General features: G+C 42.5%; 1 protein-coding gene across 2 annotated transcripts; it reads left to right on the forward strand.

The window, feature by feature from the left end:
- Positions 1-311: 311 nt before the first annotated feature.
- Positions 312-7,332, forward strand: rcn1 (reticulocalbin 1, EF-hand calcium binding domain). Of its 2 annotated transcripts, XM_074613476.1 has the most exons (7): positions 331-471; positions 560-832; positions 2,209-2,402; positions 2,499-2,677; positions 4,601-4,661; positions 5,560-5,759; positions 5,992-7,332. In XM_074613476.1, exons 2-7 carry the CDS (start codon positions 603-605, stop codon positions 6,097-6,099), a joined length of 972 nt encoding a protein of 323 aa, XP_074469577.1. In that variant the 5' UTR covers positions 331-471; positions 560-602; the 3' UTR covers positions 6,100-7,332. The 2 variants fall into 2 exon arrangements, with proteins under 2 accessions (XP_074469573.1, XP_074469577.1); XM_074613472.1 differs by having other exon boundaries at positions 312-832.
- Positions 7,333-14,535: the final 7,203 nt, after the last annotated feature.

Below are 14,535 nucleotides of genomic sequence, written 5' to 3' on the forward strand. Positions count from 1 at the left end.
TCATGGAGGGGTGCATGTTGGTGGTGTATTTTGAACACGACCATAATACTGAAGCAGCTCTGCAGGTTGTAGAGCAGAGCTGTAACAATTTCGTATTTTCCCTCCTCGCTGGTTTCACACTGACTCCATAGTGCTCTGAGTTTGCGCGTCAGCGTGCAACGTGGCGCCTGAATCCCCCTCTGGTTTTACAGACTATCCCATGCACCAATGGTAGGGGTCCTCTCAGCAGAGGAGGCTGGGCTCTGCCTGAAACAGACACTGTGATTGGCTGTACGTAAAGCGGCAGGAAATCCCCGTTTGGTTGCATCCCTCCTTCAGGAAAAAGAGGCACAGGATTGCCTAAAACCGTTTGTTGGGTGTTCCTCTCAGTGGACTTGTATGTGTGCAGCCTCAGGTGCAGCTCTCTGCAGGTTTTGGTCATCACGCAGCTGCAACATTGTTGCGCACAGCCAAGTGAGGAGAGGAAGAGAGGTTAGTGTATGTGTGTCGGTACAAGCTGTGAAAGTAGCTACACAGTTGCTGGGCTCATTGTAGTGTTACACAGGCCTGTTTTTTTTAGAAAACAACCGAGAAGCTCCAGCAGCTTCATCATCTCTGGACTGATGGACGTCTTCTTCAGCTTCGTGTGTGCTGCGCTCCTGTGCTGCTCTGTCGTGGTGCACGGTAAGCCAACGTCAAGGAAGGAGAGGGTTATTCATGAACCAGACCTGGGCAGCAGGCCGACCAACGATGACAATAACAGTTTCCAGTACGACCATGAGGCCTTTCTTGGCAAAGAGGAAGCCAAGACGTTTGACCAGCTCACACCAGAGGAGAGCAAAGACAAGCTTGGGTAAGGAAGGACACTATACTACTCATGATGCACATGAGAGCTGGTTCTGGTACCAGTCTTCTTGGTGCTCCTTCTGTTTGTGTAAATCACGCACACTCACTTCTTCAGCTGCTGGAGTCTGTTGCGTGTAACTGTTCAGTGCTAAGGACATTAAAATTTAACAAGTGCATGAGAAAGATGTGCAAGCCATCTACAAGGCCAAGATAAAAACTGTGCGTAATTGCGCACACACTCCTATGTGGAGTTAATTGCTCAGCCGAAATCTTAATTATACATCATCATTAAAGAACCATTGGTAGGTGGTAAGTTTGAGTAAAGTTGTGTGGCAGTAGACAGTCTTCATATAGAGCTGCTGTCTGTCTACTTCAAAGTGTTTTTTTTTTCTCTCCATTGCCTTGCATGACAAGTTGGCACTATGTATCACACGTTGGCTAAATGGGCTTTCCTCCCCAAAGAAAACTCTTTCCTGTTGGTGTTGAGAGTGGGAGGACCCCCATGTAACATCACAACGTGGCAGCCCAGCTCTAAGAATACACCCCAGCAGCAGCTACTCATCATTCTTCACTAAAAATGTGCTCCTCCTCCCAGTCTCATTAAAGCCACGTCCCTTATAGTAAAAATGGTACTAGCAAATATTTATTTATTGGTTTTTCTCTCCTGCCTGCTGGTATAAGAATAGTAACTGAGGTGAGACAGCAGCAGCACAAAGACTTGACTTGTGCTCGTCATTTTATCCTTGAAAATAAGACAAAGTGCCTATTTTGTAGGGGTGTAAGAAAATATCGATACACATGAGTATCGCGATATTATGTGTTGTGACCGATTCTCCAAAACGCTGTATCCATGTTTTAATTAACTTCTTAAAAATCCGACAGCCCGCCGTTGTTCGATCTTTCGGAAGTTGTAGCGGGCTCAGTTTTAAAACTATGAGAGACAAATGAAGATACTGGTCTCATATGAAAATAGAAAACATAAGGAATCTATTGGTACCAACCATTTCACACTAGCGTGTAAAAGTTTTCCTAAAATTTGATTTATAAAATCGCAATATATCACAATATATTGAATCGGTACCCCTGTATCATGACGCGCATCATATCGCCAGATTCTTGCCGATACACAGCCCTGCTATTTTGGATCTTGAACCATCATCTTTGAGCATTAAAAGTATAAATAATAACTATAGGGCTGACCCAAATGCTTTGAAGCTTCGACCGTTTCCATGGTAATCAACCTCCAAATCAGCGCCTTCTGCGATGCGCCGAATACCTTCAGATATTTCTCACCAAAGCTTTGAAGCCCAAAAAATGGTATTCGGGACAAGCCTAATAGAAACTCTAACAAATGCTCCCTGTCTTTATTCTCTTGCCTTACAGTAAAATAGTGGACCGGATAGACGGTGACTCAGATGGCCTCATCACCACAGCCGAGCTCAAGGCTTGGATAAAACGCGTGCAGAAGCGTTACGTTTATGAGAATGTGGCGAAGGTGTGGACAGACTATGACCTGAACAAAGACAACAAGATTTCATGGGATGAGTACAAGCAAGCCACGTACGGATACTACCTCGGTATGTGTGTTGTTGTTTTTTTTTACATACAGTATTGTATTAAAAGTAGCTATCTATACGCATGACAGTAACCTGGTTTTAATCCCCCCTCTTTAGCCAACCCGGAGGAGTTTGAGGAAGCAACAGACCAGTTCAGCTTCAAGAAGATGCTCCCTCGTGATGAGAGGAGGTTTAAAAGAGCTGATCTGAACGGGGACCTGGCAGCAGACAGAGAAGAGTTCACATCCTTCCTCCACCCTGAGGAGTTTGAACACATGAGGGACACTGTGGTTCTGGTAAGCCCTCTGCAATCACGTGGTAATTAAGTGTGATAATAGTAGATTGGGTACATTAAGCATAGTGTTAGACATTCAGATTTACGTGAAGGAGAAAATAAAACTCCCTAAATTTAGAGTTTCTATCCGCTAAGAGAAATTATTCAATTACAGGAACAGATTTGAGTTTCTATTCCTTGTCTTTAATCTAATGGGCTGCTTGGATGAATGTGCCACATTTGGATAACTCCTTAATGAAATTTTAACCGGGCCAGGAAATGATTGACTTTCTGTATTTTTTTGGAGCAGGTCCAGTGGGACGGGCCGACTGTCCCATTTAAGACTCAATCTTTAAATATAAATTTGGCTTCATGGAACAGTTGCGTGGCAAATGTTAGCAGAGATGCTCTACGCTGCTCTGTTCATAAAAGTTGTACTACCCATTTGACAGAGTTAATTATTAATCTCTCATCTTTATGACATCATCGGATGTTGCCAACTGTGCAGTGGCGTCTTCACTGATTGTGGTGAATCTGGCTGAAGCTTTTATCACAATATTAAGGGTTCGCCTCCTTTTTTATAACACAGATCTTTCACAGAACCATGCAACAATGAGTGATTGATGGTTTATGTAGTCATGTAAGGAAAGAAAAAGACACTCTGCAGCTTTAGAAAGGACTTGATTGTTCTGTAGGCTAGTAGAACGGATCACTAATGGAGCTTGTAGTGCAGGTTCAGGAAGGAACACGTAGTCCTCTTACTGAGTGCCAACTGTGCACCCACGCACTCATTCACATAACGGATCATTCTGTTTCAATGTCCGGCTACACATATCTACCTGCTGCTGATATCTGCTTCTGTTGCTGCTTTCAGAGGCCAGAGACCTCCACTGCATTACACTCTAAACTGTAAAAAAAAAAAAACACTGACAGGGTTCTTTCTTCATCGTATAGCCTCCTCAATGTCCTATAGGTACATCACAGCATGGTTGTTTAGAATGGTATATCTCATAATGTCTTTTTATTGTTGTTATTTAATTGATTTTATTTATATATATATATATATATATATATATTTATAATGTTTTATATGTTTGTCCAGGTAAATTATAGTATGACCTGTGAAAGATTGTGGAACAGACTTTGAGCTAATCGGTTGGTTGAACATGTGGTTAGATGGCTGCTGTTTGTTGTTGCACCCATTCTTGGTTTAAAGATGTGGGATTCAGACTATTAACCCAACCTTTTAGTATATTGAATCTATATTGAGTCCCTGAATGGACTAGTGTGATTGTGATGTGCCTCTCACATGCTTCTGAAATGTACAGAACATCTCTCACACTGTCTTGAACTGTTTACAGAGGTCTATAGTGGTCTATAGGTTTCATATTTGTAATGAACGTATCCCTTCTTGTTTACACGCAACCTTTCACAGGTTAAGTGGGTATAGAAAATGGAGGGATGGATGGATGTTCTTGTTTATTATTAGTCAGCTATTGGACTATAGAAGCTACATGACTATTAATCATTCAGCAGGTTTCAGAGAGGGCATCTCACCTGCAGGTAAGGATGCATACAGTGATTTCAATCTATGTAGCTGCATGCGTGTGTTATGCCTAGATGCATTGCAATTAGTGTATATATGAGGTTGCAAACTAATGATCAGCTCACACGGCAAGCCTTTTAGTAACCGTTCAGTTAAATTCATGTTTTGTCATATCCAGGATGTGAGAAAGGAAAAACATCTACACGGGCTTTAAAAGCCAAGTGGACATCATCTTTTATTGTGGAGGGTTTGGCTCTCATCAGCTGGGAATCCTGTTGGTCATTGTAGTGTCAGTCTGCCAGCGTCCTGAGGCGACGTGTTTCTCTTTTATTACTCAAAGTGAAAGTTCCTGTATTGTTGTCTTCCTTTTGTGACACTGTTAACTCATTCTGAATGCAGGAAACCATGGAGGACATTGACAAGAACAGCGACGGACACGTGGATGAAGATGAGTATATTGGTAAGTTTGAGCAATAAATTGAAATGAATTAGGTCAAATTAAATAAGCGTAGCAACATGCTATCTGACAATAAAACCATACAGTAAAAATTGTTGCATTGACTGATAAATGAGAATAAAGTAAATTTGGTAAACCTTCTACAGAGAAAAGGGCAACAACAAGCCAGTTGGCACAGACAGAAAAATACAAAAATTGTTTATCATCTGCGTAGCTGTTTATTTGTTGATGGCAGAATCTTTTACCTTTCTTTGATTTCCCCACATTTTTAAAGGAATAGTGTGCAGGATTTCAGGACATCTATTAGTTAAAAATATAATATTCCATTTCTGCTATTTTTTCATTAGTGTATAATCACCTGAAACTAAGAGTCATTGTGTTTTCGTTAGCTTAGAACGAGCCCTTCATATCTACATAGGGAGCAGGTCCTCTTCACGTAGTCCGCCATGTTGTTCCGCCATGTTTCTACAGTAGCCCAGAACGGACAAACCAAACACTGGCTCTAAAGAGAGCTTTTAGTGTTTTTACGTTACCTGAAGGCCACCGTAGTTCTCCGACATGCTTGGAAAGGGAGGAGTGAGCGGAGGGGTATTCAGTTGTTGCAATCTGCAACCACACCACTAGGTGCCTCTAAATCCTACACATTGGTCCTTTAAGACGCGTACATGTCTGTCTTAGGGTTTTATTGGTGACTCGTTACTGGATATTTTGTGTTGACCTGATGAAGGAATCAAAGCTGTGTTTCTTTCATGTAAAATATGTCTACCCTCTATGGTTGCCCTTTAAGTTGGGATCACAGAAGTATATTTGAGGTGTACATTTTTAAATCAAAATTTTTTAAACTGCCAACATTAACTTAAAACTGTAAGTTTTTCACTTCCATTGTCCTTTGCTGTTTCAGCCGACATGTTTGCTCATGAGGACGGGGGTCCGGAGCCGGACTGGGTCAGGACCGAGAGGGAACAGTTCTCTGACTTCCGAGACTTGAACAAAGATGGTAAAATGGACCTGGATGAAATCCGCCACTGGATTATGCCACAAGACTACGACCACGCCCAAGCTGAGGCCAGACATCTGGTGTACGAGTCTGACCAGGACAAAGTGCGTTCAACATCATGATTGATTGATTCATTTGAAAATGCTTTTTATGTTGACCCTTTTCATCTTACACTAGAATTCTACACAGATACATCTTTACGGATGTAACTTGAATTGTATAATCATTGCTGTGGCCATGACCTGAAACCAATTTCTATTTTCAAACATATTTTGATATGGATATTGTTAGAATAAGGCTTACTTATCTTATAATTCCCTTGTCGTCCCTCCTCAGGACCAGATGCTGACCAAAGAGGAGGTCCTTGAAAACTGGAACATGTTCGTCGGAAGCCAGGCCACCAACTACGGAGAGGACCTCACCAAGAGCCACGACGAGCTCTGAGCTCTCGGTGCAGTGTCTGACGTGTGTGTGAAGAGGGTTGATGAACATCTTTGTCTTCAAAGACAGAATCACAGACTATTGCACCTCCTTCCACCACTTCAACCACCACTCCATCCTCTCCTCGAAATAGTGGGACAGATGTGTTGGATTGTCAACTAACACTGTAGATACGAAGAGGAGGGATTAGGGTCGGTCCTACCACTAACACTAAGGGTCCATCTCGGTTCTGTTTCTGACATTCAGGAGCAAAGTGGACTTACTTTCCATCGATGGTGCCTTCCAGCCGCATCGCCGGCATCGCTGCCTCAGATATCTGTGTAGATGGTCTTTAATAAAACCTGTCAAAGCTGAATGCCAAACTTTAAGTGAACTGTGAGATACAGTTTTTGATATCACTGTTAATGTGAAACTACAGCGCAGAACAATTATTCAGATTTTATTTATTTATCAAATCTCTCCTGAACTTTAGGTTCGACAGGAGTTCAGTGTTCAGCTAGAGATCGTTTTCGTTCACAAATGATGATTCTTTGTTTACAGTTTTCCTTGCCATATGATTTGTTGTTTTTTGGATTAGTTAAGTGCTTTAAGAACTGTTAATGAACTGATGTTTAATGGCATGGTTTTTGCACGCATTTGTTTTTAGTGTAGCCTGTGAAAGTTTTTTTTCTTCCTACTTAGTTTGAAATGTATTTATTGGTATACTTCAGCCAACAGTATGCTCCGTGTTAGATTTTTATTGATGTTACATTTGAGCTTTACCTTTTTACAGCTGTCTAATTTAATTAAGGTTGTGCTTTTGAGTACTGTATTGGTTTGAATACATAACTCCACATGACTCCTTGCTTCCTGTTACATCACTCCGAGGTCATCTTTTTGTATCAGATGTACCAAATTTATTTCCACTGCATTTGGCAACAGTATAAGCCTGGTGTTTTTTAACGTCAGAAATTCATCTTTTGTATCGCATTTTTTTTTATTGTTTAATGGATAGTTTGTATGACAGGTGCATAGATATATGTAAAAAGATCAAACTATGACCAGAATTTGTAATGTTAATCAAATTAATGTTGCTCAATACCCTTTTTCTGTTGTGCTTTGTTGTCCTAATCCTCTCTGCATTAATAGTCCACATCACACATGGGCACAAACACATCAACATGTCTCCTTTTCCACACTGAACATGCTCATGAATTGCGTCCAAATAAAAATATATATATATATATATGTGAAATATGGTGTGTGTTACGCTGCAAAGCATCATCATTTAACTTGTCATTATTTCTCTTTGTGACATGTCATTCTAGGAGAAGCACAGGTGTATTTAATAACATTAATGATGGCTGCATTCCACTAAGGACAGGTGCATGCTGGTTCACTGGAACAGCTACTGGGGCACTTAATGGAACTGAGTCATCGTTAACGTTATCAATTTCACCTGTGCTTTTCCTGCTATGACCAGTCAAAATATCTGCTGTGAAAAGGGTCCATTGCTGTTCAAGGATAGAGACAGAACACACTTCATAAATATGAGATGTATCTTAAAGGAACAGTTCAATATTTTGTGAAATTGCTTATTTGTTTTCTTGCTGAGATTTAGAAAAGAAGATCAATACTGCCAGCAGCTGGATATTGATCCTTTAAGCTAATTTCCCGATATGTTGAACTGTTCCTTTAATCAACTGAATTATTTCTTCCATCTGTCTGATACCACCCTACAGTGCATTTAAAGCAGTAGTGTAGCCTTAAATTCAACTCTGTTTTAAATCATAATTTCTGAATTCTCAGTCTTGACCGCTATGGCTTACAAATCCCACAGTGTCACCATTCAGAACGATCCAAAACTAAATAATTGTAGTGTGACAGCTTCCTCTGTGTGGTTCCTCTGCTGTGTCTGTGCTTTCTGTCTCCTGGGCTTCAGACCTGATGAGTGTAACCAGCAGCATGGGACACACCTGAGCTCAGTGTGCTCCATGCATAAAGTCAGAGAGCAGCAGTACTTGGTGGGCAGATCTCCTTTTGTCCCATATCTCTGTGTTGTGGCTTTTGGTTTTCTACCTGCTATTAAAGAACGCTAGTGTAGTGCACGTTCGTGGCGCGTTCCCATTCGGAATGGGTCCATTACTTGGCTCACGATAGCCTCACAGCTGCCTGCAGTGTTGTTGGGGGCTCGTGCCCCAAGGAAGATGCTTGCAGCAGTGTAGAGAACCGCTCATCACTCATTGACTCCATGGAAGTGAAGAAGAGTTGGGTTGTAACATTAGTATATCCAGGATCCATCAGCAAAAGTGAATTGCAGTCAATGAGCCAGGCGGACGACATGCTGTCTGCAGAGCCCTGAAGTCCCGCCACCGCTGCTGCACAGAGCACCTTTCATTTGTTCATTCAAAGTTTATTAATGCACCAGATTTAATAAAGCACTCCCTTGGATCCCCAGCAATACACCTGCCAAGTGGGAAGTAGATCAGGATGATCGGTTCTCGAGATATGCAAAGGACATACAGAAAGACAGACAGACAGACAGAGATTCCTCGCTTTATACAGTCGTTAGATGGGTACAGGTGAACACTTGTCTGTTCGCTCGCAATCTTCAGCAATCAGATTCCAGCCTATACAACACACACTCTTCACACTTCTCTTTTTGTTCTCCTAGTACTTGCTATGTTAGGCCTGTGTAGGCTCCTGTATGTACATGTGTGCTGCATGTGCTTGAAGTGTCACATGCTGCATCTCAGGTAGCTATATCGGGTATAGGCCACTCAAATGTTCAAGTCTGCGTTTGACTCATTGAACACCAGGAACAAGCGGATGCTGTTAACACTTCTCATGACTAATTGCAGCACACACACACACACACACACGCACACAGCGGAGATGGAGTTAAGCTGACTCGCTGTTGCTGCTGGCTGTTGCAGTAAAACTCTCAGATGTAACTGAGAAAGCAGCTCTGTGCCACCCAGCCTGTCCCCTCTGCCTGCTCATGTGGAACATATGGATATATGTGTGCCAGTTAGCAAGACAAGTCAAGCGGGACCAATGCGATAAAGCTCATTAGGAACAAGGGACAGGGCGATGTATGTGTGGGCTGTGTTATTCTGTTGTGATGTAGGAGCTTCTTCAAACACTCTCTGACCAAAAAATGTCTGGAAAGCTGTTAAATATTCAGGTTTGACTTTTAGATAAATTTCTTTGACATTTTCCCAGGTTTAAATAACTTTGTAAGACGGCAACATGACAATAACAATGAGAATTTCATAAAACATTTGCAGAAATAGGTTACCAAATTCTGGCAGGGCTCCACTTTACAGCTTCGTCCAAGAATACAGATTTCTTTTCAGATGAATTGTTAATCAGACAAAAAAAAAAGCTCCAGGTCTGAGGAAGATTCAAAGTGGAGGTGTTGCCTGTGGTGACATTTGAAGTTTTTTGTTATGTTTCTGTCCATTGGATAATCTAATATTTGCTCTATTGCCTCGCTAAAGAGTGTGGGGTCAGTCTTGCGTCATGCATTTGAATAATTGGGAGGCCTAAAACACTAAGTAGCTCAATGCACTTCCTCCAAATAGCATATGAGGTTTGTCATGTGTCAGGGTGCATCTGTGTGTCTGGGGCCAGTGTGTGAGTGAAGGTGGATGAGTATTAGTCGTGCACGGAGATGTAAAAGAACCTAATGTGTGTGTTTGCCTGAGCAAGATGAGGGCACGTGGACTAATATCTGTGCAGCCTGCCTCGCGGCCATGTTTAACAGCCTGCCCCTCCTGTTTATGATAGGTTCCTAATCATTCACACTGGGGGAGTGTGTGTGCACAGTAATGCCTTCAGACAGCTCTCATATGAGTGTCTGCGTGGATCAACCCCTCTGCACTGATAATAATGAGCCCTCTGGGTGAGAACAGGGTGGAGATGAGGGCCATAAAGTATAATTTTCACTTTGTCTTGTCCACCAACGATCTCCTTTTAAAGAGCTTTTTTTTTTCATAGTACATTTCCATTTCCATATCAGTAATTAACAGCAGCAAACCCTAAATGACTACTACAACTTAACTACTTAAACTGCCTGCATAACAAACTACGCAGTGTCCCCTGCTCCTCTCTGACTCTTATCCTCACGATGCCCTATTTTTTTATCTGAATATATCCCCTCATCTTTGTCTTTCATCTCTTGTGTTTGTTCCTTGTGCCCGGGGGATTTGTAGCCCACTGTGTTGTTTCTAATGATCTTTGGGACATCTGAACCATCCTGTGCTGAGGCTTTCATAACAGGCTTTCTGCCCATTATATAATAACCTTCATGATAGCAAAACAACAGCACAATCTCAGTTCATTATCGAGCTGTTTGGACAAAACATTTGATTGATTTGATTTTGATTACCAAGCTGAATTGGAACTTTATATGTGGGGGCCACATGGCAGCCACTTTGGGCATCAGGTTTGATTTGGCCTGCCAGATGTTAGCGAATCTTTTTTATTATTATTATTATTAAAAGGCCTGCACAATCACCGGCAACCAACTTTACTGTTTTTCGGAGGCTGTACCAGGATTGTGGGGAAGGAGGCTAAATAACGCTCCAAATTTACGCTAAATTTTGGCAAGGTCAAACTAGCATGGCCATTTTCACACGGGTCCCTTGACCTCTGACCTCTAGATATGTGAATGAAATGGGTTCTGTGGGTACCCACGGGTCTCCCCTTTACAGACATGTCCATTTTTTAGTAATCATATGCAGTTTGGGGCAAAAACATGCAGCTTTTTGAAAGCAGTATAAATGTTATTTTAGCCTATTCTAAAAATGGTCTATTTTAATATTTCTGCATACTGGGGTCCCTAAACAGTCTTGGTATTACATTACATTACTGGAAATGAGCCCAATTGTATTCAGCAGGTTTGTTTTAAGGGGATAACTATATAAAAGCTAAAATAATATTCAATTAGGGGAATGTTTACTTTTGGCCCATGGTCCCCCATTAAGTTCCAGTTTTGGCCCTCCAGGGGAAAAACGTTTGGGCACCCCTGATTTAGAATAATAACATTGTTATTGCTTTTATTGCTATCGCCATCATAATTAGTAGTATTACTACTTATCACTATGCTTGTAATTATATAGTTATATGAGGTCCTCTGTATTTTTTCTGGGAATTTGGCAGTTTTACCAACCTAAAGGGAGGACTTTTCATCCTACAGCCAAAAACGTACACATGGAGGGTATCTTATAGGCAGATTCCAGCTCCTCATGTTCCTCAAAATACTGTTTCAGTGGTGAAATATTTGTCAGATATGAGCATAACTTTTTACATCACATTGAAAACAAAGAACTTTTCTCCTGTCCCAGGCTCTTCAACTAAAATCTGCCACAAAAAAAAGGTTCCCCGCCAAAAACACACTTCAAGGTTTTTTTTAATAAATCATTCATCAAGAAAGCCCATCACTAAAACGTGTAAATCATCATATAATAAACAAGAGAACATAAAATAGACTTCATCTTCAATCTCACTTAAATCACATAACAAACAAAGTTGTTGAAGTATTTTAAGGCTCGATATGATTAAATGTGACTAAGAGCAATAAATGAAGTATTCAGGATTTTATTCCTGGCAGTGTGGAATAAGCAGCATATCGACCATCATGTAGGAAACATTTATATTTATGGAAAATGAGTGAAGAAATTAGAAAAATCCAAATGATGTGCGTTACAATACCTATACTACCATACTATATAGTATGCCAGAAAAAGATTTAGTATGTCCCAATACATAGTATGTCAAATGCAGTATGCCAAAAATACCAGGATGTCCTACTACATCCGGTCGCATTTGGCAGGATTTTTCCAGTATGCTTTTCTGGCTATTCTCACCCACAATCCTCTGCACAGCGGATATATGAGCCAGAGGATCAAAGTTCAAGGCGCAATGTTATGACGAAGTAGTATGTCCCGAATGTATGCATACTGCATGCAACAGTACGTATTTTGTAAGGGCAGCTGCAGTACGTACTAAAAGTAAAAAGAAAAAGTATGTGATTTGGAATGCAGAGATTATTCCGTCTTACCTGTGGCACTTTGTTCGGCATCTTGTAGGGCTTCATGGTTTTCTTGTTGTAGGCCTTCCCACTGAGACGCACCTTAAAGGCAGGGGTTTCCCCGTCCTTCTTTAGTTCAGTCACCACGGAGATCTCTGGGAAGCTGTCTAGAGCCGTCTGAAGACACAGAACAGGACAGTTACTTGGGTTGTCCAAGATTGCGGCATACTAGTTTTGTAGACGCAGATACTTAGGTTCATACACCGGCAGTCAAAATCCGGTAGCATTGCTTTTCTCTTTGTCTTCAAAATAGATTCAGGATTTGTAACGCAGCCTTACTCTTACTGGTGTGTGGTGGAGGGGCTGCACTGGGTGAACTTGGACCTTTGACCTCAGCTTTTGTAAAACGCTGGCCCTGATGCTACACAGTCCATTCCTTCTGTGATTGTATGTGAGTGTCATGTGAATGTAGGCTAATTCGGCGCCTCGCATGTTTCTACTTCTGGACAATGAAGCTTGAAGAAATCCATCAATCTTTCATGTCAACTCAGAGAAAAGTGGTTACCCCTCCTCTCTCCCATCGCAGGACTCTACTCCTCCTAGTGGTGATGAGACAGAAAGAGTCCTCTCGTTTTAACAACTGCACTTCTGCTCGTCTATCATCATGAGTTTTTATGTGCCCATCAACGTAGAGCAGATAGGGAATCGGCCATTAATGACTACACAATTAGAGAGAAGGCTTTAAAGAGCGATACATTTCAATTTAGGAACCATAAACCTAGTGAGTTGGTAACTAATTGTAACTGCCTCTGGAGTAATGGGAGCCCTTTGGACTGAGGTCAGGAGGACTCAAAATCAGTCTCAAACAGCTTTTACGCAGCTGCTTTAGTCGCCCACTCACTCTGACAGGCCGCTGCATATCTTATAATGATATATGCAGAGAGGAAACTTTTCAAGTTTTAATTAAAAGACGGGCCCACAGTGGAGTTGTTTTGGAGTTCACGGCAGTGAGGGTGGAGACAAAGCTATCCCAGTGAGACTGATGTCTTTGGACAAAACGCCCCTCTCGCTCCATTTGTCAACATTTGTGTCTTTCCTTTCTCCGGTCCTCTCTCCCCATGTCCCAGCATCTGGATACCTTTGGGATGGAGGGGAGGAGAGGAGAGGAGAGGAGAGGGGAGACGAGGAGGCCTTATTTCATCCCTCCCATCCCGCTGTTCCCCAGGGGGCTAAGGGTTGGTTTGTGATCTTGTGTCTCACATGATAGAGACACATCTAATCCTGTTAGGCGTTAATATCTTCCAGCGGAATAGAGGAGACAGCAGGGGGGAGAAAAAGAGGAGAAGATGAAAGACGGGATGGTTGAGGAGAGAGGGGAATATTTCAAAAGCTGGCCCACATATTGGTTTTGGGTTAGAGTACATACATGTGTGTGTGTGTGTGTGTGTGTGTTTGTGTTTCTGTGTACCCTCATGGGATCTTCCCTTCTGCTGCCTGCATATCTGACAGACTCCTCTCAAGGTGTTTTCCCCTCGCTGTCTTTCTGTATCTGCTCCATCTCTGCTCCCTGTGTGAGAAAGTTTGCCCTCTAGGCCCCATCTGAGCTCCAGGCCCCCAAGGCCTCTGCATTCCCAGAGCTCCTACACACCGGAGCCCCTCAGGCTCCCTGCTTTCCTACAGGGAATACCCCCCAAGAACCCCTAGGCCCCTCAGACTGCGGAGCAGCAGCTCTGCACAAGAGAGCCAGCCCGAGGGGAGGGGGGGATGCTGTCTGGGAATACAACTAAGAACATGCTTCACTTAACATTTGAACTGTCCCTGACAGCGCCTCCTGTTGGCGCAGCATTGTTTTTGCATGCAGGCCTCCTTGTAGCCCCGTTTAGTTTCCTCTCTGGGGCCTTGACCTTGTTAGCAATCCCTCGGGGCTCATAGAGGCCTCTGTGTGCTACATGTGCATTGACCTTTCCTGCTCCCGGAGGTTAAATAATGTCTTTTTGGCCCAAAGAAACACAGACGGAGCGTTATAGTGATGTCGGATGCACCTGGGACTTCACTGAATGACATATTGACAAATGATACCACTCCTTATCGGACCAAGTAAATGAAGAAAGTAAGTTGGAACTTGCATACATGGGGTGAACTGTGCCTGTTTCTTGGCATTCATTGCGACAGCGAGGTTAAATCACACTTGCGTTCAAAAAAGAAACCTTTTTTTCGGGGGGTTGCACGTGGATACGGAGGCTGTGAAGCTAGCAGGCCTGCTGTCCTACAGATGTCTTGGGCTGTGCGTTACCAGGTGTACGTCACCTGAGATTACCCACGCTGACACCCCTTAAAGGCAAACAGCCAGCAGTACAGCTGAGGGGGCATCTGGTGGCGTGTGTGCATGCGAGTGTGTTTGTGCGTTTATGTATGCGTGTGTT

The sequence above is a fragment of the Sebastes fasciatus genome, chromosome 2 (assembly GCF_043250625.1).
Source record: "Sebastes fasciatus isolate fSebFas1 chromosome 2, fSebFas1.pri, whole genome shotgun sequence".
Lineage (NCBI taxonomy): Eukaryota > Metazoa > Chordata > Actinopteri > Perciformes > Sebastidae > Sebastes > Sebastes fasciatus.

Bases quoted from the DNA above. Each gene is read 5' to 3' on its own strand.
- rcn1 (XM_074613472.1), top strand. From the start codon at position 480: ATGTGTGTCGGTACAAGCTGTGAAAGTAGCTACACAGTTGCTGGGCTC. The intron at 833-2,208 runs GTAAGGAAGGAC...CTTGCCTTACAG, and splicing joins GAGAGCAAAGACAAGCTTGG to TAAAATAGTGGACCGGATAG. The intron at 2,403-2,498 runs GTATGTGTGTTG...CCCCCTCTTTAG, and splicing joins CACGTACGGATACTACCTCG to CCAACCCGGAGGAGTTTGAG.